The sequence below is a fragment of the Euleptes europaea genome, chromosome 13 (assembly GCF_029931775.1).
Source record: "Euleptes europaea isolate rEulEur1 chromosome 13, rEulEur1.hap1, whole genome shotgun sequence".
NCBI lineage: Eukaryota > Metazoa > Chordata > Lepidosauria > Squamata > Sphaerodactylidae > Euleptes > Euleptes europaea.
The window spans coordinates 17,774,301-17,799,529 of NC_079324.1; the positions used below are offsets into that span (position 1 = coordinate 17,774,301).

Consider the following 25,229-nt stretch of genomic DNA (forward strand, 5'->3'; position numbering starts at 1 on the left):
TATTTCCAAGAAAAATGAGACGAAAATGTCATCTGCTGGAACTCGTTATTGTGGATAAGACTTTCCTGTCCCAGCTCAGGTTATTAACCAAGAGTCCCATTGGAGTTCCTAGGACCACATATCCGTGTGACGGTCGATCCCTTGTTTTTCACTTTGGAGTCCATCATGACATCAGTCCAGTTCGGGAGCCTCTGAGTCACCTCATTCCTCAGTCTCTTCACTACTCTTTTCAGACAAAGATTCTGGTTTGGCTTCTGACTCATTGCTGAATCCAGGATCCTCCAGCTGTGTCCCATCTCCATCATAGATAATATCTTCCGGATTTGGAGGTGGCGGGCAGAACTCCTCGCTTGGAAACATCTCTTGAAAAATGGCCTCGGCCTATTTGGGAAGGAAAAGCAAAACAAGCAAGTGATGTGCGTTCCTGGTTCAGGTCTAGAATGACATGTCCCAATGTAACAGAAGTTATTTATCAATCCATGATACCCATATTTATTTTTAATCCTGCACTTTTTTCAATGAGCTCAGGGTTACATGGATGGATCCATTCCCATTTTTGCTACTACCCTACAAAACAGGCTCAGGTGAGAGCAAACGGTTGGCCTACGATCACTCAATAACCATGAGAACAGGACAGGAATCTGGCTACAATCTCCCTGATTTTAGTTTGATACTCTAACTGATACCCCAGCTGGCTCTTTTAATTACCTTGCTCTGCATAAATTGTATTGGAATATTTTTCCTTGGAAATACCTAAGGACCCCCAACAATGCTTTGAAACCAGAAATAAGCCTTGCAGATGGAGAAAAAGCTAGGAGGTGGAATTTGGAGGGAGGAATCCAGAGGTATGGGAAAGAGTTAAAAATTTCTTCTTCCTATTTTTATTTACTTCATTTATACCCCACCTTTCTCCCCAGTGGGGACCAGAAGCGGCTTACATCGTTTACCTGTCCTCCATTTTACCCTCACAACAACCCTGTGAGGTAGGTTAGGCTAAGTGTGTGTGGCTGGCTCAAAGTCACCCAGCAATCTTCCATGGCAGAGGGCAGATTTGATCCTGGGCCTCCCAGATTCCTTGACCAACACTCTAACCTCTATCCCTCACTGGCTCTTTATAGCTGCCGCCCCATTCCTATCCATCAAGTGAAATCGGATTTGGGAACTCACATCTGCTGAGATAACACTCAGGTTCATCCCTTACGTACCCTATTTGAAGAGTCTGAGACAATAGGACATTGACAACTTTCAACTTCCTAAATTTTGAAGACTATGGCAGCCGTTAGTTTTTAAATGACTCTGGCTAAAGAATACAGGCAAGAAATTAACCAACTGCAGCCTGGTTTTTTTCTCCCTTTTTAAAACTTTTATGGCTTCTACCAACAAGAACGGCTGATGCAGCCCAAATGCTTAACATCATGGCTGTATATTCTAATAGTAGCCTTAATTTTGTTTTACAATGCAATAAAGTGCTTGTTAAGAGAACAAATGATGAAGACCAAAGACTTATAGCCAGCATAAGGCTTCTGTGATATTATTAAACGACTTACTGAAATGAGGCAAAAGGGTTGGGGCAGCCTTAGGAGCCTTAGCTACGTGGTTATGGGAGGCCGGCCTTTGGAACTCTTGTTCTTTTTGCATTACAAGCAGCTACGAGGGAGCTTGAATTAGATCCTGGCACCCGGAGGAGGGGGGGGGGAACACCTGCCATGTGCCTTTGCCCCCCCCCCCAAATCATACCCCTCCCAAAGCTGCTGCTACTAGCCTGGGGCAGGGGGGATCAATATGAAATATACTGGGGGAGGAATTTTGTTCATGCTAGAAGAATTATTCCGTCCCCCACCAGTACAGCCCCAATGGGCCTGTATGGCTGCTTTGAAGACTTTAAAACAAAAGGAGGCAGAAATAATGGATCAGAATGTGGAATGGTATCGTAGAGTCCAGGGGTCCCCAACGTTGTGCCTGTAAGCGCCATGGTGCCCATCGAAACCTTTTCTGGTGCACACCAAGTGTTTTTAGGAAGTGAGTGGGGCCAGGTAGGGCTTTTGTCCAGCAAGGCTGACTATTGGAGATGTGATTGGCTGTTCAGATTTTTTTTAATGTTGCTTTGGCAGCAGCTGCTGCCACAGCACAAGGATCTGCACAGTGTTACTAAAGTTAAGCTGTGGCAATCATTTTGTGGCTGGCTCTGCCTCCTGTGGCAGCCATTTTGCAGCAGCCATTTTATTGCTGCGCCCACCATGCTGTGCCAGAATTCCAAATGTGCCCACAGGCTCAAAAAGGTTGGGGACCCCTGGTATAGCTCGATCCCATTGGATGTTGGAAGCTAAGCAGGGTCAGTACTTGGCAAGAGAGACCACCAAGGAAGACTGCACAGGAAGGCAATGGTAAACCACCTCTGCTTCTTGCTGGGTTCAGCATAAGTTGATTGCAACTTGACTGCACATACATATACAATAATGGATCTCCAAAGTAATAAAGTTTTTTTGCCTTTAGTTGAATGGAGATTTGTTTCCTCCATCTTTTCAAAAAGCCCGGTGAATCCCCCAAAGCTCACATATTCTCATTGACAGGTAAAATTGTCATTGAAAAGGTACTGCCCATAGTCATGCCCCGTCATCTCAGAAGACCTTCAGCCAAATGCTGAAATGTACAAAATTCCCTTACCTGTCTGACAGCACAGTCATTTCCTAAAGCACCATCCGGCCCAGAACACACATAGACATTGGAAGGCAGGTTGTCATATGAAGTCTTGTCTACACCAGAAGAGTCTCTCATGTTGAAATACACTGACCAGAGAATTTGGGGCTTTTGAACCCCATCTCCTGTACTTTCGCTTTCTGAAAATTGTTAAGAAAACATCTTCATCACCAATGTTCAGAAGCAACAAGACCTGTGCAATTCAACTGAATATTAAACTTTTAAAAAATACAATTAACTATAACCAGTATTTCCCCCCAAAACTTTATAGCCTCTGCTGATATTTCCATTTTCTTCTCGTAAAAAAAGTAAAGCACAGATTTGGAAAATGAATTTCCCAGTTAGCGTTTCCTTCCCCTCCCTTCAATAAGAAAATACCTTAGCTTCTATCTCAGAGGTGCTTTGCCTCTGTTGCATGGATGTTCTTATTATTTCCCCTTTAATTTCCCCACTGACACCACATTCTCCTTCACTTGCTTTCAGATCCTTGAAGGGCTATTCCATCCTTTGCTGGAAGGCTCAGAGGACCCTGCACTGTTCTCCACTCGATCTATCTTAACTTTATCTCCTCAGGAATACTAAGAAAGTTTCAGTCTGCTACCACCACTGGCTCTTTAATAGTACTCAATAGAGCAGACCTGCCCTAACACTATGCCATACAAATACATTCTTTGGACCAGGCATTACAGCTAGGCAGATCCTTTTTTAGCAGTTACTTGCAGGGGGAAACCTCCAGATGATCAAAGGGGAACAAGCGCTCAAAACACTAGTGGGTTTTTTTTTTTTGGTGTGTTTGTGGGGTGATTTAGAGCCAATGGTATGGAGGGGGCCACAGCTCCAGTGGCAGAGCATCACCTTTGCATATTCAGCAGCCCCACATGCAATCCCTGATGCCTACAGATAAAAAGATGCTTGGGCAGGAGAGAACTCTGCCCGAGACCTTCAAAAGCCACGGGAAGTCACAGCGGACAGTGTTGGGCTATGCTGACCAATGATTCAACTCTGTATAAGGCAGAGTCCTATATCCCAAAGGATTAATCTAAAGGCCAGAAACATCTGTGGGCTTATTTGCACGACTAAAGTTTAAGGGTACCAGCCTCCATGCTTGCTGCATGCCTCAAGGAATGCTGGTTGGACCTGCATGCCTCAAGGAATTCTAGAAGGACCTGTGCGCATAATCTTTCACCGTGTACTCTACACACTCCTTAAATGATTCCAGGAGTCCCGTGCAGATCGGCGCCTGGGTTAACTTTGTAGCAATGAAAGAATGAGCGACGGTGCATTTGAGGTAAAAGCAGGACAATAGAAGGCAGAGTTAATGTTTAGGGGATGGCTTCTAGATGGGAATTGTTATCTTGCTGCTTTCTATTCAATTCCGTAGCCAACACAAGGCCGGAAATTTTTGTATTTTGGGATAAGTCCCCCAGTCTTTGAGATAAAACAAAATAAAACTTAATTAAATACAATTTGCTTTTAAACAATATACCTGCATTTCTTGAAAAGAGGGCCATGTCTGAACATGAATATACGAAGCTGCCTTATACTGAATCAGATCCTTGGTCCATCAAGATCAATATTGTCTACTCAGGCTGGCAGCGGCTCTCCAGAGTCTCAGGCAGAGGTCTTTCACATCACCTACTGCCAGATCCTTTAACTGGAGATGCCAGGGATTGAACCTGGGACCTTCTGCATGCCAAGTAGAAACTCTATGACTGAGCCATGCCCCCTCCCCCTAAAGCAGATGCCAACAGCAGGGAACATTTGCCTTTTTAAGATGTTAACTAGCTACTGAACACCGGGATAATGCTATATTTTCCCCTTTATTTTTTTAAGCAGCTGTCAAAAGACCGGTCCGGGGGGAAAAACACACTTTTATCCCTTTCAAACAACATGAAAAATTAAAATTAGTCCACATGAAGGGGGGGGGGGAGAGAAAGAGATGGGAAGCACACGGTTTGAGACACTGGAAGATGCTCTTTTTTAATATATGAAAAGTTCCCACTGCTTGTATATTAAAAAGAAAAAAAAGTTACTTCTTTCTCATTTAGGCAGGAAAATGAATAGAGTCCCCTTATCCAGGTGACTTTGCTTCTCTGACCTGCCATGGCCCAGTGCTCCCTTTATCTGGTGATTCATTTTCAATAACTCTTACAGTATTTGTTCTGACATTTTAATTAAAATACGACCACTACCTCATCTTGATGATAAAAAGGCCCGTGTGTCAGTGAAAACTAGCTTTTCAGTGCCTCGGTGCACCTGAGGACCCTTCCTGATCACAGAGTTCCTCCAAAAGAATTTCAGGCAGCTTATAAACAATACATCACTTCAAAACCAGATCACTTTAAGCATTAAGATTAATGATTTTTAAAAAAATACGAAAGGAGAGGTAGACACTAAGCAGCAGGGTAACCACTTCTTCATATTTTGGGTCTTTCAAGATTTGCACAGTTAAAAAAAAAGTTCAATTACAGAAGATATATTCTGAATCAAGGGCAAATGCACTGGCAGGGTTTATAGAAACTGTGTGTCCAAGTATGCTAATGGACACACACATACACCAAGTTGTAGGAGTAAAAAGTACATTCAAGTAGAACTCTGAATTTACAGCTTGGTTTTCCGCCCTAACTACCCATTCATGTTGCTCCCCATCCCCCAAGAGCATAAAATTCAGAGGGCATTTGGGGCTGTTTTTGGAGGGGGAGATGGGGACATGGTACATACGTGCATGGAAATTAGAGGGAATCCTACCCAATACGCTCAGTTCAAATTAAGTCTTCCAATAAACTGCTTGCTTGAGATATGATGGGTGGTGGAGAGTCCAGTTTCCATGCAAGGATGCCTATAGTGCATGCGTAGGTATACAGTTAAGAGCTGCAGCAGACTCTAATCTGGAGAACCGGGTTTGATTCCCTGCTCCTCCACATGAATGGTGGACTCTCATCAGGAGAACCAGGCTTGATCCTCCACCCCTACACATGAAGCCAGCTGGGTGACCTTGGGCCAGTCACAGGTCTCTCAGAACTCTCTCAGCCCCACCTACCTTGTAAGGTGCCTGTTGTGGGGAAGAGGAAAAGAATGTAACAGTGAGCCGCTTTGAGAATCCTTTTGGTATAGAAAAGCGGGGTATAAAAACCAACTGTTCTCATGCATTTGCAGCTAATTCTTAACGGGTCACTGGATAGAGCATTTTCTGAGCCATTGCTCATTACATGCCAGGACATCTCATTTCATGCTTGGCAGGTTTCTCACTGTTAATTTCTGTTGATTTGTTTTTGGCCACCAACAGTAACATAACGTATACATTATACATGGAAATTTAGTCCATTGATAAAATTCAAACATTGAAGGGCGTGATAGATAATTGCAGGCAAATTCCCCTTATTTTAGGGGAATACAGTCCTGCTGGCTTCTCCTACATTATGTCTGGTTCCCGTCCTATCTCAATTTAGTTAGTTATTTCCTAGTGTCATGAACAGACCTGGGGGGAGGGGGGGATTCAACTTCTATAGGCTTGTCCATTGGCTCACAGTTTGCAATGCAGTGGCCACAGCTCCTGCCACTCCTGATTCTCAGGGGCTTCTGTTCAGGTATTTACAAAATATACACAATTTTAAAGGTAAAGGTAGTCCCCTGTGCAAGCGCCGGGTCATTACTGACCCATGGGGCGATGTCACATCCTGACGTTTACTGGGCAGACTTTTTTTGCGGGGTGGTTTGCCATTGCCTTCCCCAGTCATCTTCCCTTTACCCCCCAGCAAGCTGGGTACTCATTTTACCAACCTCAGAAGGATAGAAGGCTGAGTCAACCTTGAGCCGGCTACCTGAAACGGACTTCCATCAGGATCGAACTCAGGTCGCGAGCAGAGCTTTTGACTGCAGTACTGCAGCTGACCACTCTGTGCCACAGGGCTCTTAAAGGAAATTTTAGCTGTCCGTTATTATTCCTTTCTATTAGAGGTTAATAATAGGATTGTATAAAAGTCTGACTAAACCACCCTGTTATTTACAAAATGTGGGTCCAATATATTACAGGCAAATTGACAAATTGATTGTCTTCATGGTGGTTTCCCCCTATGTGACTGAGCCCAAGGAATCTTTGTGGGGTTCGCACAGTCTGCCAAATAATCAGATACTTCTTAACTCACAGCAAACCACACTTTGCAATTTCATCCTGACTAGGAGCATATGGTTTGAGTTTAGCCTTGCAAAATCAGGATGGCACCTCTGTTTGGAGTCCCAGATTGCAGGGGAAAGGGCAAACACCAGTTTGTTGGTTCATACACAACAGTTTGCCATGAACTCTGAATTTGTTTGAAATGTCTGAATATAGCCATAGCCTCCTTATAACTGACATGAGGCTGAAAGGAAGCATTAGCTGTAAAGATAGTAACATTATTCAAAACACTAGACTTAAAAAAAACAACCACTTTACCTGTTTCCGTGATCGTGGTGAATAATTGCCACACAACAGGTTCTAAGTCTTCTTTAGCAGTTTTAATAGATGAACAAGTTAAATGGACCAAATCTGTTTAAACGACATAAAAATGGTTCTGGTCACCCAAAAATCTGAGGTGCACAATTAGTTCAACTGCAGAGAGAGTTGGGGAAGAAGACCAATCATGAAACAGAACCAAGCATGAAGTAAAATAACTTAAATACTACTTTTCCAAAAAGATTCAGAATGGTAACACAAATATGAACCTTAAAGTTCTCTTGATCCATTATTTAACAATATTGATAATTCCTATCAGCACTGTTAACTGCTTACATAATTTCAATTGATTAATGGCTTAGTTTAAATAAACTACATGCTGCCTAAACCATACTATAGGCTTGCTTTTGTAGAGGTGAACAATGTGCAAAACAAACTACAATTCAAGAAACAAAAGCTACTGGCCATAATCATAAGGACAAGCTATCGTCTTTTCTTTCTTTTTTTATTTATTTATTTATTTATATTTTAGAGGATACAAGCTATCTTCAATATTATCGTGTTAATTTTCCCCAAACCTCTCAAAATAAACACAGATGACATCAATTCTCAGGCATTCTGATTAAAATGTGTCCTAATCAATGGTTACAGATTATTAAAGTTACATGTTAAAGTTGATCAATTTTAATCAATTAAAGCTGATTGATCTATTGATTAACAGGATGCAGACATAATAATTAACAGTTTATTGTGGAGCCTTAAACATCTGCACAAAATTAACCCTTTGAAAATAATTTCTAGGGTGGTAGTGGGGGAAAGAGACACACAGCTCTGGGCTGCAGTTACCAGAAACAAGCACATTCAGTGTTGTCTGTTCAGAATTTGTTCCCAGGTAGTCTCTTAGCAGCTGGGGGACAATTCGCTGAGAACTGCAGTTTGCAACCAATCCAATTTGCGTGACCCAAAACCAGAATTCCTTCTTAGATCTTACTGAGGCACTGTGTATCATGGGGTGGATCCAAAGAATTGTGAAACATCTGCTAATTATGTTTTGCACACTCTTGTGCAAGTGTGCGACAACAGATGGACTTTGTAGCAGTTCTGAAGCTTTCGCATATACAAAACGCCGCACAATGTTTTGGGCAAGCACATTGGCATCTTTGGGTGACATGTCATGGCTCTTGAGCAACGTTCTATCAAGAGATGTAAAACGGTCCTTCTGTAAGCAGAAGATGCCTTCCACAAGCAGAAGGGCCCCTTTGGATCTAATGTGATGTGCTCGATTCCTTGGAGGTACGGGCTACTGCTCAAGGGAGAAAATGGCTGCCACAGGAACAGTGTGAAGGAAGACGGCTACCATGTGGGCCCGAAAAACTGAATGTTTCCACCCACATAGCAACATTCACGCATCGCTGCAACCTTCCCCCAAACATTTCAGCAAAGCAAGTTTGAAGGACTGGAGAAAAGCCAGGGAACCTCTGGAAGGTGCAGGAATGTACTAACTACGATGCTGCGAGGAAGCGGGAATGAAACGGGCTGGCTGACAGGATTGAACCTATGGGCAGATAACCCATTTGAAAATGCCCTTTGTTATCTGCAGTGAGATTTGAACCTTCATAACTCACAGATCATAACTTGGCCTATTCCCACGAACTCCTTGATAACTTAAAAAAAAGTGCAAAACGTATCCAGGTATACAACTGCCAAGCACCTAGCACTGAAAAGGCACTTTGGAAGAAAGGCTGTGGGACCAATTCGTAACTATTTAGAAGGCAATGTTATGTCAGCCCAAGAGGATCTTCTCAGGCTAGAAACAGTGTCCATTGCTTAGACAGGTTTGGGAGCTTTCTCTTCCTCTTGAGAGGCTGGAGGGAACAAGACACCCTTCCCTCGCCCAACATCTGGCAGGGGTTTTGGAAGGCCCCCAAGAAGGAAAGTGCCAGCTGTTTTACTCGGGGCATTGAAACAGACTCTGTGTTTTTTGGATAACCCTTCCTTAGCTGAGGGAGCGGGGAACAGCAGAACCGTAAGTGGAATTTCTGCTTCTTTCACAATTTGGGCTGCCTTTCCAGCACTCTTTCTTCCCATAAAACAAACCACTCTTCCAAAGAGTAACCCCCTCCCCCAAAAAAGTTCCTCTAATATGAAACACTAAGCAAAACAAAGCTTATACTTCCTACCAAAGTGGGGGGAAAACTCTCCAACAAGTTACTATGAAACAGTGAAAAAGCAAGACCTACCTAAGAAAATATAAAGATCAACCAACAAGCCTATTGTGGCCTATAAAATGTAAAGCAAATGACAACTATAACAATGAAAATACTACCAAACGATCTAAACCTAATTAACTCTGCACTAACCAACTGCACCGCCTATGACTCCACAACTGACCATAATCCCACAGCCTTTCTTCCAAAGTGCCTTTTCAGTGCTAGGTGTCAATCTCACAAAGAGGGATTTGGGAGATCCAGGTTCGAATCCTCACCTCTGCTGTAGAAGCTTGCTGGGTAACCTCATCCAGTCCCACACTCTCAGCCTAACCTACCTCACAGAGTTGATGTGAAGGTAAAATGGATTTGGAGAAAAGCAGAGAAAAAATGAAATCAATCTTGCTTTTGAGAGCCTTGTCATTTTCAAAAATGGCGCTGGGGTGACGGGGCAGGGTTGCTGTTAAAAAAAAAACCAAGAACAAAACACAAGCTCTAAGCCTTCATGCGTGCTGAACTAGTTGAGCAGGGACCCATGAAATAAATTCCACCATGGCAGACTTTGAATTCACTGGATTTCTCACAATGGAGCATGACACCCCTGACTTCCCTGTCCCACTGCAGCCCAAACTTGCCCCCAAATACTGCGCCTGGCACCAAGGGGGTCCCTCACGAACAGCCTCAATAGGGGAGAAGTTGGAGGTCTGCAACGAGAGGGGAGGAATTCATGAAAACTGCTCCCCATTCCATCCGTAGAAGTCTTCCGTGGGAACTGACCTACAGTCCAGAATCCTACTGCCTCATTTTGTGTAATGCTCAGATCAGCTCTCAACTGGACTCACTGCCTGCTGCCTGTGCGATGTTATCTTTGGGGCTGGAGAACAACCTGTGGTGTCACAGCGCAAGTTATCCTGGGACAACTTAAAAAAAACAACAACAACTGCACGACAAACCTGTTCAGTGTGCTAAAACCTGGTCATGTGAATCCACCCTGAACTACATTTAAAATTGCACATAGCATTGCAATTTAAAAGCACTTCCATCCCAGGTGACAACTATTACTGTTTAAAAACAACAACAAAACCAAGTCATGAGTAAAATACCTTAAACACTATTTTGCCTATTAATATGCAAAATCAATCTTCAGACAAATAAAAAGATTATTTCCATGCATAAAAGCTGAAGGATTTTGTCCACAGTTCCTCTAATGAGAAAGTTCATATTCTGAGTTTGACAAAGAGAGGGAAGTTTTGAATTTTAAGCACGTGATCATTGGGGGTGGGGAGAGCAGCAGACAGATGCAAAGGAAATGCAAGTTTGCCACGTCAAATGTATTTATTTTCTGTTTAAAAGAGCCATATATCATTAAAGGCCCACTTAATTTTTTTCATATAATTACCCGATTACCTCTGAGGTTATTGCTATGTGTCAAAGTCTCATCAGCGCTTACTTTTTATTGTATTTGATTTACTCAACTCTGACTGCATTAGTTACTGCAGTTGCCAACATCTGTCACTGAGTAATCCCTCTAGCGGGAAGAACAATGAGCGGGCTTTACAATCCCATCATTATGGTCTCAATGTGTAGGGCAGAGAGAAGGAATTTGGTTCCACTCAGTTGACATTGCCGATTAGGCGCCTGTCATCTCTGCAATGTGATCCAAGGTCAGGGGAATTTGTATACTTATCTTAAATAATTGTGGGAAGAGAGAGATCGGTCAAGTTAACACATCTGCATCACGTGATTTAAAAAAAAAATCGAAGAGATGGATTACAGTTTGGCCGCAATACTGTGTACCGTTTTATGTTGGCTCTTTTGGTGCTGATGGTATCAGTACCACTTCGACTCTGTGCCAGATTGAGGTCTTTGCCAAGAATGAAACTCTACCACAATCCCCTGCAGTTGCCTGGATTCAAAGGCACCCTTCCACACGTCAAAGGTATCTTCTGAATGCAGGTGAACTATTTTACACCTGGTGCTAGAGAGCACTGTGCTAAACCAACGGACACTCTTCCAATTGCACAGCTTCTCGGGCAAGTGAAATTTGCAACAGAACCCTTGAAGCATTCAGACATTTGCATGGGAACACTGGTAGCTATTTGGTCACCTTCCAACCCAATCTAAGCAGTCTGTCGACAGTTCACAAGAGCCAAAAACACAAATATTACGGCATCCCAAAGGCTTTCTTTTTTTGAACCATATTGTGATTTACAGACCTGGGATGGCTGATCTTGCATCTACACACATCTGGCTTAACCCACAGGCTGAAAGAAACTGCTTCTGAAATCCGAATTAACAGCTGTGGGCTGACAGCTGTGTGCACATATACCATCTTCTCAATTTACTCTTTCATTTGTGAAGATTTTATTTTTTCCCCTGCCCTATCTCTTGAGGTTCCGAATAGACAGCCATAATATCATCACATCTGCACAAGAACTTCTGGATTTGTGCATTAGCTCTAGAAACAGAATTGCAAGAAACACTCCTCTCTGGATAAGAAAGCATCACAAGATATGGGTGAACAACAAAGCAGGCATAGCACCTTGGGGGCCACATAATGCGCCACTTGAGTTGGCCCTTGTGACCAATTGAAAGTTAATAGGTAGGAAAAGTTCATGTCCCCTCCACATAATGCACCACAAAGCTGCATGCTAAGAAAGAACCCAAGGCCATGAACTTCATGAACAGGCAGCAATTCAAAAATTGTGAGTTCTCATGTCCAAACCCAACCCTGTGCTCACTGCAGCAAAAATATTGCCACATGTGGAGGGTAAGTAATACCCTGTATTAATTTACTTAGTACATTTGTATTCCACATCATTTCTACCCATTGGGGACCTAAAGCTGCTAATACAGAGAGAGAGAAACAACAAAAGAAACAATAATGAGAAAGAAGCTTCCGACTACAAAACAGCTGATATTCTGCCTAGCTCTAGGCTCTGCCCCTCTGGCTAAGAGCCAAAGGACAAGAGCCCTTTGGTTTCTGCCTTTTGGCTCATGCTTCTGGCCAGGTATTCTTCTCCCGTATGTATATGCTAGTTTGAGGATTAAGACCTAATCCATAAATATTACAGGAAAACTTTTGGAAAAAGTGGCTGAAAGCAGATATAACTGGATGGGGCAAACAGGGCACTGGAACATGATGGGGTTTCCTCTCCATTTGGCAATACATTTGGCAATGTATGCTCATTCACTAGAAAAAAGCAGAGCATTAAAGCTTTCCAGATTGGGGTTTCCTGTGGTGTGTTATAATAGAGTTTAAAAAATGCAGATAACCATCTGTCATTTTAATGAACAAGCATTAGCAGTCCAATTGACCTGAAGTGTAAATGCATAATTATAGCTTTTTACAAAAGCTTATTAAAGTGATTTTTAATAACAACAAGCGCAATGTGCTCTAAAACATGTAGACAGCAATGAAGAGCAGCTACTTCTCTAACTACAGAAGTCCTGACTTTTCTGCATTCAACATCAGACAGCCAAGTCAGTAAAAGTGGGGAAAAGAAACATCATTCCCACCAAGGAGAAAACACAGGCGCCAGTTCAATGATACAACATGTTCAACCTGGTTTTGCTGGTACCATTCAACTGAACATGGCGAGTGATCTGAAATATGAACATGGAATAAAGAGGACAAGAAGTCAAGCTTCCCCACTCACTGTCTGCATCAAACTTGTCCATGGGTATTCATATGGCAACATCCTCACAAATGCAGAAATTGGTGCAGCATTCCAGGAGTTTTAATTTCCTTTGTAAAAGCAAGCTTTTAGCTCTTATGGCTGCACCTTGGATAAACAGCAGGCAAATGCATGGTCACTGTTGGCAAAGACGGACTGGCAAAGACGAGCTAAGTAGGATTCTGAATGGATAGGGAAAGAGGACTTAAAATCCTTCACTGACCCTCCCCAAGAGTACCAAAGCAAAATAACATATGACTATTTACCTTTATCCCTTAGAAGCTCCTTGATCAATTGATCTTGAGCAGCATATATCTAGTGTTGGAGGGATATAAGGACTGAAACAAATCTTGCCACTGACAATGTAGCCTTGGGGTTCATATGACTATTTAAGCAAATGTATGCAAAATTGCTTAACTAGCAATATTTGTACAGGTTACAGCATTCTGCTCGTTGTAGCAAAGAACTGCTCAATTTTAGCGAGTCACACAAAGGAACCATCAGCAACTGCATGACGTGTGGAATTTCTGTGGCAAAGGTCACTGCTGCAGTAGCACCAGTGGAATGACTGCCTGCCTGCCATTCTCACACAACCCATGCTTTTATAACACGTCCCCCACACCATTCAGTCATTGATTCTTGCACAGGTACTTGCCAGTGCAGCTCACAGAACCTGGACATCAGCTGCACTACTAGTTCTTTTTAGTTAGTCACATTACAAGTAGAATGTTGATGGTAAATGCTGAGTTGGTAAGGAAAAGGCAGATGGGTATGAGATTACATTGCCCTAGAAATATTTGTTCCAACTTTTAAAATCCATATTTCAATGCAATAACCGAATCATAAAACCTCATAAAAAAAGGAAGCAGGATCTTAGTGGAAAATGCCGCTAACCTCTTTTCCAAAAGGTCGTTCCCAATCTATACAATATGTATTACACACATTTAAAAACCTTTTGCAGAAATCATCAAAACTTTATTGCTATATTGACAAGATCCCATTTCCTTTAAGTCATTCTGATGCAAATATCCGTATAATCTCATTTATGACTACCGCATTTCGTAAAGGCAATAATTAAAACCGATAACAGGACTGGGTAGATACGAGTTTTAGATTTCAGCTCCAGCAAAAGAAGGGAACCTGTGGGCCATGGAGCGTGACATATATGTATTTCTTGCATGTTTGAAGACTTGCTCCTTACCTTCTCATTCAGGGGCAAATGAACCTTTACACTGACCTGGGAAAATTCCCAATGGGCTGCTGTCTTGGAGGGTCATTGGTAGTCATAAGCAAGCCAGCATAAGAACATAAGAAGAGCCCTGCTGGTTCAGACCAGTGGCCCATCTAGTCCAGCATCCCGTCTCACACAGGGGCGAGGCAGTTACTCTGGAGGCCAGCAACAGGGCATAGAGGCCGAGGTCTACCCTTAATGTTGCCTCCTGGCACTGTTATTCAGAGGTTTACTGTCTCTGAATGTGGAGGTTCCCTTTACTAACCTTGGCTAGTAGCCACTGATAGACCTGTCTGTCCTCCGTGAATCTGTCTAATCCCCTTTTAAAGCCGTCTCTGCTTGTGGCCATCATCACGTACTCTGGCAGCAAATTCCACATTTTAATCACTCATTGTGTAAAGAAGTATTTCCTTTCGTTCATCCTGAATCAACTGCCTATCAACTTAGAATCATAGAGTTAGAAGGGACCACCAGGGTCATCTAGTCCAACTCCCTGCACAATGCAGGAAATTCACAACTACCTCCCCCACACACACACCCAGTGACCCTTTCCTCATAGGACTTGGTCTCCAGACCCCTCACCATCTTTGGTGCCCTCCTCTGGACAAGTTCCAGATTGTCTACATGCTTAACTTGCAGTGCCCAAAACTGAACACAGTACTCTAGGTAACTTCTTTGGATGCTTGTGAGTTCTAGTGTTTTGGGAGATGGACAAAAAAGTTCTCTCAGTCCACTACCTCTACCCCATGCCTAATTTATAAACCTTTATCAGCAGAACACTAGGGATGTTGGTAACCCCACAGGGGACCCAGCCAGCAATTACAACAAAGTAGGTTTCCCCTGTAGCCTCCTCCTGTGCTGCCAAGACCAGAAGTGGTGTGACAGGTGTGTGACAAGAAGGCCTGTGTCTGTGGACTTCACTGGCTGGTTCTGAGCTAAGCCACCCCTGTGAGGCCATTTAGCTTGCACCTGGGCTGTTTGAAAGCTCCAACATGCTGCTGCGTGTGTGTGTGTGTGTGTGTGTGTGTGTGTGAGAGAGAGAGAAGTGCTGTCAAGTTGCTTCCAAGTATTCCTCAGTGGAACAGGCTTGCTCGGGAGGTGGTGGGCTCTCCTTCCCTGGAGGTTTTAAAGCAGAGGCTGGATGGCCATCTGACAGCACTGATAATTCTGTGAACTTAGGCAGATCGTGAGAGGGAGGGCAGGAAGGTTTGCATCAGTGTTTGGCTCTCGTGGCCCTTTCTTACATGCCCAGGGTGTTGCCGATCTCCACTTCGGGGTCATGAAGCAATTTTCCTCCAGGCCAGTGATCCTGGAGGTGTTTTTTTTTTTTTTTTGCCATCTTCTGGGCGTGGAGTAGGGGTCACTGGGGGTGTGGGGGGGAGGTAGTTGTGAATTTCCTGCATTGTGTAGGGGGTTGGACTAGATGACCCTGGTGGTCCTTTCCATCTCTATGATTCTATGATTCATGGTGACCCTATGAATCAATCCTCCAAATCTCCTACTGTTAATAGCCTTGGTCAGGTTTTGCAAACTGAGGTCTGTGGCTTCCTTGATTGAGTCAATCCATCTTATGCTGGGTCTTCCTCTTTTCCCGCTGCCTTCAACTTTTCCTAGCATTATTGTCTTTTCCAGTGACTCTTGCCTTCTCATAATGTGACCAAAGTACAAACCTTATGTAAACATGGCAAATAGGGCTGTTCCTGGAAACTATCAACCAGTCCTCAAGTGGCCACAATTCTGAGTCTGTAGCAAATATACCTATGGGGGGCTCCCTCTAATTGTCCACTGTAGGAAACAGGCTGGTGGTCTGGACAGGCGGACTTTGGTCTGCTTCATGTGCTGGCTACTCTACTGTCCTAGGAGGAGTATTAAGCTATTCAAGGGGGGTTGGCATAAATAAGACCAGGTCACTCCAACCAAGAAAGACAAGAGCTAAACGATGCCTCAGTTATTTAAAAAAAAGCAGAAAGAAGAGCCAAGTCAAAAACCATGAACTCACATGTATCTTTTATGCACGTTCTGGCGGAGGAACACAGTTCAATGACGCAAACTGCCGGCTGGCCTGGTTCTACTGGTGGGATGGTCAAAATGGAAATCTAGAAAGCAGAGAGGACAGATCATCTGAAAAAATGTCTTCAAAAACAGCTCTGAATATTTACTGGTAATCAAAGACAGGCTTGCTACGGTCAAGCAGCCTCATCTACACCTGCACCAGACTCATGTGGCAAAGCCAGGTTTGATAACTGTTGCTATCTGCTTTGCACACGGAAGAAGAAGAGTTGGTTTTTATATGCCGACTTTCTCTACCACTTAAGGAAGAATAAAACCGGCTGACAATCTTCCCTCCCTCTCCCCACAACAGACACCCTGTGAGGTAGGTGGGGCTGAGAGAGCTCTAAGAGAGCTGTGACTAGCTCAAGGTCACCCAGCTGGCTTCACCAGACACCCTGTGAGGTAGGTGGGGCTGAGAGAGCTCTAAGAGAGCTGTGACTAGCTCAAGGTCACCCAGCTGGCTTCATGTGTAGGAGTGGGGAAACAAACCCAGTTCACCAGATTAGCCTCTGCCGCTCATGTGGAGGAGGGGGGAATCAAATCCGGTTCTCCAGATCAGAGTCCACTGCTCCAAACCACCACTCTTAACCACTACACAGGTTTGAAGTTACCTGTGGTTTGCATATCCGTCCATCTGTTTTCTGTTACAACACGTAGTTTTAGTTATATAGTGGGGGACCAGCAAGACTTGCGGGTGGGTGGGGGATCTCACCCACCTCCTCCCCCCGCTCTGCCTGCCTTCCAGCCTTCTCTCCTGCAGAAACCGTCAGCAGGGTGGTGCTGGCAGCAGCTCCGGCTCTCCCCACTTCCCCTGGCTGTCTGGCTCCTGCAGTGGCTTCCCCCTCCTCTCCCTCAGCGGGTCCCTTCTCTCCTGTGTTGGGGGAATATTTCTAGTGCTGCTGCCTTGGCGGTAGAGGGGGACAGTGGGGGCCCTTGTGGTCCTCCTCTCCTGCCCAGAGTAGGGTTGCCAGGTGCCACTTGGCCACCAGTGGGAGGTTTTTGAGGTGAAGCCTGAGGAGGGTGGGGTTTGAGGAGGGGAGGGACTTCAATGCCATAGAGTCCAATTGCCAAAGCGGCCATTAACTCCAGAATCTTGCTTGGGTTGGCCCTTAGAGATCATTGCTATAGGATGGGTTCTTGTGTGGTCCACCAACCAAGTGTTGTTCCGGCACTGGAGAAGCAGGCATGACTTCTTTAAAAAGAGACTGTGCTTCACTGATCAAGTATTTATCCCTCTCTTCACTTGTCCTTTCTTGTTCTGAGTGCTTGAACATCATGTTGCCTTGTAAAAAAAGTTCCACAAAGGTCAATCCAAATCTACGCCCACCGCAAAAATCTGACCCAGAATAACTGAATGGAAATTTGTTTCTGTTCTCTCAAACACAGCCATGGGCAACTATTAGTGGAGGGTGGGGAGTTACTTATACTGAATATGCGGGCTAACCTGCTGATCTGAATCGGTCTTCAATATCGATCGATCGGTAATGAGAACTGCTCGGGAGATCTGCCTGTAATAGAATAAAGCAGTTATGGTCCATCACCGAACAGGGCAGAGAAAAGAGACATGTAGATTCAGCCTCTTGCAGATATAACCACCAGGAGAAAGTAACATTCCTCGCTTAACAGCCTACACATTGTTAATGACATATTTGCATAGGGCCAACTTCATTAAGAAACTGACTACAACTTGAGCACACATATATATAAAAGGTGCAAGAGCTGGCTTTTAATATCTACCGAACGATAATGAACAGACTTCGCTCTCTATATAAATATTTGCTTGGCTTGTCATAGAATCACCCCAACAAGTTGTTTCACAGATTGTACATGAGCTCTAAGCTGCTATCCACCGATATATTCAATGGCCGGCACCCGAATAACAGGTGCCCCTAGTTTTGTGCAAGCATGGGACTGACATTTCTTAAACTCTTCATGCTATGCCATTTTGGAACAAAGGTGACGCCTGACAGGCAGGTTGAGAAAGCAAACAGGAGACCTGGAGGCAAAAATCTCACTGAGCATGCCCAAAGCAGCTGCTTGGGTCCTGGCCATCACAGGCAGGGACATGGGCAACTCTAAATAATTTAGAAATGCGCCACTGCTGACAACTGTGAGGTGTGAGAATCTGTGGACCCAGGGAAATTCTGCCCCTGGCTTATTTCGAGGATCAGAATAAGCACACCCCATACCTTGTAGCCACAAGACAACTTGTTTATCATCACAGACCATCTACAGGTTCAATCCCCGGCATTTCCAGTTAAAGGAACCAGGCAGGTAGGTGATGTGAAAGACCCCTGCCTGAGACCCCCGAGAGCCGCTTCCGGTCTGAGTAGACAATACTGACTTTGATGGGCCAAGGGTCTGATTCATTATAAGGCAGCTTCATGTATTCATGTGTTATTCATGTGTACACCAGGGGTGTCGAACTCAATAGTTACAAGGGCCAGATATAACATAATGACCCTTGGTCAGGCTGGGCCATGCCTCGCCAGCCCAGATCAAGAGTGGGAGGGAGTGGTTGCCTTGGCTGGCTCGTGGGCCGGATAAGAACTCTCAAGGGGCCAGATCTGGCCTGCGGGTCTTATGTTCCCCACCCCTGATCTACACAGGTGAGTGGGGGAAACTGCTTCAGCAATGGGCAGCATTTATTTACTTTAAAATTGTTCTACCCCATGCTTCTGCCACAAGAGTACTCAGGATAGATGACAAAATTACAAGAGCCACCTCAGTAGGCTCCATAGAGAGACAGCATAGAAACGGTCTTAACATACATTTTAAAAAAGCCAGTCAACAACAATAAATCTAAAAACAATAAGGCATATAGTAGTTAAAAGCAGCACAAAAGGAATTTCCAGTTGGGTCAGGTTTTCTTTTCTGAAATAGGCAAGGGGAAAGCACATCTGACATCATATGCTCAGCCCGTTGCACAACTTTCCACCTAGCCTCACACCCCATCTTTGTAAAAGAGGCCCTTGAAAAAACTTTTAAGATGGGCAACAGGCTGAAATACTTCAAGCGATGAAGATTAGTAATAAAAGGGAAAGTGACATACTGAAGACAGAGATTCTGTAGGGACAACGGTGGATCAGATTCTTTTTTAAAAGAATGAAGCACTCTTACCAGAGCTGCGGGTTATACAAAATTAAAAGCTCATTCAAATCTATGGACCCAACTGCCACTCCTACACTTGTATGTTGCCTCAGAAGCAGTGAAACTTGTCCTCCTGGTTTCATTTTTTGAATTTTTTTTTGCAAAAGGGTGAGAGTGAGAGAGAGAAAGAAAAAGAGAAAAAAAGAGAAGTATCCTAGGTTCAAGTAATGACTGACTTTCCTGTAAATAGAGATGGGAAGCTGAGTGAAGAAAGAGGGTCACTCCTCTAATTACCTTATTTTGACTATATACCTTCTGAAGCATCCAGTACTGGCTATTGTGAGAGAGAGGGACTGGACCAGACTGACCATTGGGGTGACCCACTATAGCACTAAGACCCTTTTTATTGTTCTTAAGTAGCCATTAACTGTCTAATAATTGCCTCAGCAAAGGTTAATGGCATAAATGAAGCACAGCCAGTGGGTGGGGAGAAAGGAGTGCACTTGTAGGACTGCTCAACTCAATGCACCTTCATGAAAAACCAGAATACTGTTTATTAGGACTGTCACCTAAAAACTTAAGTAAAGAAGACAATATAGTCTGCCAATATAGTTTTGCAGCAGCCAGAGTAACTACAGCTAAACACTGGAAGGAAGACAAAAAGTTACACAAGAAAGAATGGAGAGACAAATTATTAGATTATATAAGGTAAGGTAAAGGTCCCCTGTGCAAACACCGGGTCATTCTTGACCCATGGGGTGATGTCTGCCTAGAAAATGTTGGGATGTGACTTCGTTTATGGGGTGGTTTGCCAGTGCCTTCCCCAGTCATCTTCCCTTTACCCCCAGCAAGCTGGGTACTCATTTTACCGACCTCGGAAGGATGGAAGGCTGAGTCAACCTTGAGCCGGCTACCTGAAACCATCTTCCGTCGGGATCGAACTCAGGTCGTGAACAGAGCTTTGGACTGCATTACTGCAGCTTACCACTCTGCGCCACAGGGCTCCTGATTAGATTATATACAAATGGCTAAAATTACTAATAGTCTAAAGGGCAAAGACGCAGAACTATTCAAAGAACAGAGGCAAAAGGCGTTTGTATATTGGGGGAAAATGGCAAAAATTGACAAAAATATGATGAAAGGATTGTAAATAAAATAAATAAACGAAAAGGGTAAAAAAAACAGAATAATTATAATCTAAGAGAGCTTTCACCAGAGGCCAACCACTGGAAGAGGGGGTGACTCACAGGAGATGGGGGTGGTGGGTATATTCTATATTTTATTTTGCTTTTCTTTTGGATTTAATATTATAATGTATACTAAGTTGTTATGTAAATGACTTTTATATAATTTATAGATTATTATAAATGATTAAATAGTACAGATGATAGAGAGTTGAATTAGACTCAAATAGGGATAGAAATTGTTAAAAATATCAAATGATGTTATATTGTATCCTATACTTATCCTTTTTCTTTTTTTGTTATTAATTATCACTTTTGAAATAAAATATATTTTTTTAAAAAAAAGAAAAATCTGAGGCGCTCTTCTGGGTTTCAGCGCAAGTTCACCCTAGTGAGACCAAGGACACAAAAGCTATGAAAAATGCCAGCATGATGCTCGGAGTGACAATCCTGGTTACAGGGTCACAAAAGAGAGTAAAGAGACCAGTATTAGACCTTGACTAGAAAGAGTGGGTGGCTCACCAGTCATTACTTCCTCACCAAACACTGATGTCCCCTTGTCCTGCCCCAAGCTGAAGAGAATTTTTTTCTACTTAAAGCTGTAGATCCAAGGGTTATCTGTGTGCATCCAGATGCAAATTCCACCTAAAGATAACATGCGGCCTACTCTCATAAGTACTTCGGAGGATTGGAGGTCATTTAATAACGCAAAAGGCTTCCTATGACATTTACTTTTAAGCAATACCCAGTTCTTAATTGTATCTATTTATACACCACCACAGGTCTATACAGCAGTTTAGAGAGTAAAAGATGACAGGTCCCCACTCTAAGGGACTGAACAACTAGCATTTCCTGAAATGGAGACCAAGAGAGGGAAAGGCAGGGATAAACAGGGAAAGAATATGTGTTTATTCTAATTACACAGCAGCCCTGCGCACACGAACCATCTATACGTTGACGCACCGAGTGGTGAGGGACAGTGCACATGAGCCCATGTGGGGAAACAGATTAGTAGATCCCAGGATATGGTCTGCACCAACCCTCCTGAAGCAAAGTAAGTCTGGGTCTGGTATGTGCCTGCATAGGAAACCACCTAAAAACCCTGAGTGTGCCAGCTTGAGATCCATGGAAGAAGGGCAGGAGAGATATGCCTTGATATATTTACCTGTAACCCACGTTCCTACATGTCTTCTCTGAAAGGTAACTATCTTCCACAACAAAATAGTTGGCATTTATCCTCTGACCAAAATGATCTATGATTGCTTTACACCTGTGGAAAAAAGAAAGAAAAGAATACAAAGGAAGAGGAAAAGATTCATTTTATTGTCAGTATGAAGAACAAGGCAAAATGACAAAAAAAAAGAAGCACCTGTCTAGTGCTTAGACTCCTTTTTTTTTTTTTAAGGAAGCTTCTTGAAAACTGATTCTTTTCCTTTGATTACAACTGTTAGCGTCGTACAAAATAACATGTGGAGCCTCATAATTGTTATGCCAGGCTTTTAACTTTGATACGTTGTAACGTGCTATCATGCCATTAGAGCAATGGAGAAATCATTTCCAAATAGATACTATAAAGTTAATTAGATAAGAGACACCTGATTTAATTCCAACTGTGCAATTCAAACAATTTTGTCTTACTGCTACCATACTGCGGAGGTGCCTCTCTTCCTCCTTTCCAGGTGCTAAGCGGTGCTAGCTTCCTTTCAACACTGTAAGGATGCTAGGTAGTGGCAACTGAGCTGTAGGATAGTATCATAGAATCACAGAGTTGGAAGGGACCACCAGGGTCATCTAGTCCAACCCCCTGCACAATGCAGGAAATTCACTACCTCCCCCTGCCACAACCCCAGTGACCATGCCCAGAGGATGGCCAAGATGCCCTCCCTCTCACGATCTGCCTGAGGTCATAGAATCAACATTGCTGACAGGTGGCCATCTAGCCTCTGCTTAAAAACCTCCAGGGAAGGAGAGCTCACCACCTCCTGAGGAAGCCTGTTCCACTGAGGAACCGCTCTAACTGTTAGAAAATTCTTCCTCATGTTTAGACGGAAACACTTCTGATTCAATTTCAACCTGTTGGTTCTGGTCCGACCTTTTGGGGCAACAGAAAACAATTCGGCACCATCCTCTATATGACAGCCCTTCAAGTACTTGAAGATAGTTATCATATCCCCTCTCAGTCTTCTCCTCTTCAGGCTAAACAGACCCAGCTGCTTCAACCTTTCCTCATAGGACTTGGTCTCCAGACCCCTCACCATCTTTGTTGCTCTCCTCTGGATATGTTCCAGCTTGTCTACATCCTTCTTAAATTGTGGTGCCCAAATACACAATAATCTAGGTGAGGTCTAACCAGAGCAAAGTGATACCATCACTTAGCAGCAGCAGCTTCCTGGGTGTCAGGAATTCTAGGAAAGGTCATTTTCAAGACCATTGAGGTTCCTACTCAGGACTTAATTACCGTGAGAAAACTACATTTCTCAGTGAACCTGGTACCTGAGATGCTGCTATTCTAGAATTCAAGGTACCACAGATAAAGAGATGGATGACTCACCGTGAGATCTCTAATGAGACCATCCTGCCACTGACATTGCCACAGCACGAGCAAATGGCAAGGTGCTGGGAAGGGATTCTTTTCCACTCAAGATTAGGATCTGATCCAGAGAAAGCTCACAGGGCCATAAATGATGGCCTTGGCTTTCGGGTGAGCGTTACCAGCAACCCAACCTCATACACCAAGCCATGTAAACGTGGACTTTTGGTGGCATCACTGACAAGACTGAAGGAATAGCACACTGCAGTCCAGGCCTTGCAGAGTGGGTGAGCTGACACTCCCAATCTCAGCCCAGCAATCCAGGACTCTGAGACGATCTGACAGAAAGCACAAGCAACTTGGCAGGCCTGCAAAGCCCATCCCATTTCATTTGAACTCGCAGCTCAAATGTCTGGACTGTGTGCTCTACTTGAGAGCACCACCCAAAAAAAAGTACAAACGCTTCCAATGCATCATTATTTAGATGTTTTTGACGTTTTAAAAATGGACTTAAAAGTCTGCTTGAGGACAACCTTGTGATGCTCTTCCTCCCATGGTTACAAGCCAGTTGGCCTAATGTGGTAGCAGACCCCACCACCAGCATCTCTACGCATACATTAAAGGGAGAAAGCTACACATTACACTAGAAATGAAGCGCTGCTGAACATGAAATTGTGTATTGCTTCTGCACAAAGAACCATAAAAACTGAGATTCTAAAAATGTAAGAACCACCCTGTTGGGTCAAGGTAAAGTCCACCTACTTCAGCATCTGGTCTTCTGCACTATCCAAGCAGTTTCTGGAAAGTCAACGAGTATAAACAACAGCCTTCGCCCACCAAACAGTATTCAGAGGTACTCTGAATCTGACCTCCTATTTAGCTGCTATGGCTACCCACCATTGATGGGGCCTCTCCGCCATGTATCTGCCTAACTTACTTTTAAAGCCACCTAAAGTCATCGGCCATCACATGTTCCAGCAGCAAACTGGTAAGTTAATCCGAAAGTACGTGGAGAAGAAATTCCTTAGTCTTGAATTTACCACCAATCACTTTCATTGAGCAATTCAGAGCTCTACCAGAGAAAATCTCTCTCATCTCTTCCTCCCCATCATTCATAACTTCACAGAACTCTTTCATGTCTCCACAGTCTAGATGTCTCTCTCAGGGAAGGAACTCCAACTCCTTGATCATTTTGGGTGCTTTTCCTTGTGCCTTTTCCTCTATGATATCCCTTGAGATGGAGTGTCTGGAAGTGTACACAATAGTCCAAAAGCAGGTGTACCATAAATTGATATGGGAATCGCTACACTGAAAACCTTATTCTCAATCAACTTCCCCAAGAACGCTTTGCATGGAATTAGCCCTCTTCACTGCTGTTCCACGCTAAATTGATATTTTCATGAAGATCTCCCAGCACAAACTCAAATTAGTCCAAATTAGTTTAGGTCCAATCAGTGTGCATGCCGAGTTAGGGCATTCTGCCACAGTAGGCATAATCTTACACTTAATTCACAGCGTCACTTGCCATTCTGTTGCCCAGTCACCAAGTCTGCAAGAATGCTTTTTAAGTTCCTCAAAAACTACTTGGGTTTCCCCCATCCTCATTCATCGTGTGTCATCCACAAACTCAACTACATCAAAGCCCACCCTTTGTTTCCTAGGGATGTACAAACATGCCCTTGTTGTTTCTTTTTTTTTATGTTGTTTGTTCGTAGCCTTTTTGTTGGGCACAATTTTTACAGCTGCTGTAAAACTCATTTGTTTTATTAACAGTATTTTTTTGAGTGTGGTTTTTAAGCTATACTCTATTTTCCCCCCAACGAATACAAAAAGAGGTATTAATTTTCAAGGTGAAAATTCTATTGAGTTTCATTAGTATAGTGTCTGCATGCGTGTGTGTGAGAGAGAGAGGGATACTACTGAAGTTTCACTCCCAAAATGGAGAGAACTTATGATGTCAGAAAGTGGGAATTCCCAACCAAAAGAGTGTTCACAAAATTTGATAACACCCCTAATTCTGATGTTACATATCCCCACCCAACCTGCCACTGCCAAGCCAATGACCTGAAGAGTGGAAGAGGAAATCACACACTATGGTTCCGGACACATAATCACACATTATGGTACAC

The 25,229-nt window shown here is 43.5% G+C and overlaps 1 protein-coding gene across 1 annotated transcript in view; it reads right to left on the reverse strand.

Annotated features, from left to right (window-relative positions):
* Positions 1-201: 201 nt before the first annotated feature.
* Positions 202-25,229, reverse strand: part of CHM (CHM Rab escort protein) — a 91,424-nt gene continuing 66,396 nt past the window's right edge. Inside the window, exons 10-15 of the mRNA XM_056859391.1 lie at positions 21,736-21,840; positions 17,741-17,804; positions 16,244-16,340; positions 7,130-7,222; positions 2,665-2,837; positions 202-381 (exon numbers count right to left, since the gene is read on the reverse strand). Of these exons, the coding sequence (XP_056715369.1) occupies positions 202-381; positions 2,665-2,837; positions 7,130-7,222; positions 16,244-16,340; positions 17,741-17,804; positions 21,736-21,840 (712 nt within the window). The remainder of the gene's footprint in view (positions 382-2,664; positions 2,838-7,129; positions 7,223-16,243; positions 16,341-17,740; positions 17,805-21,735; positions 21,841-25,229) is intronic.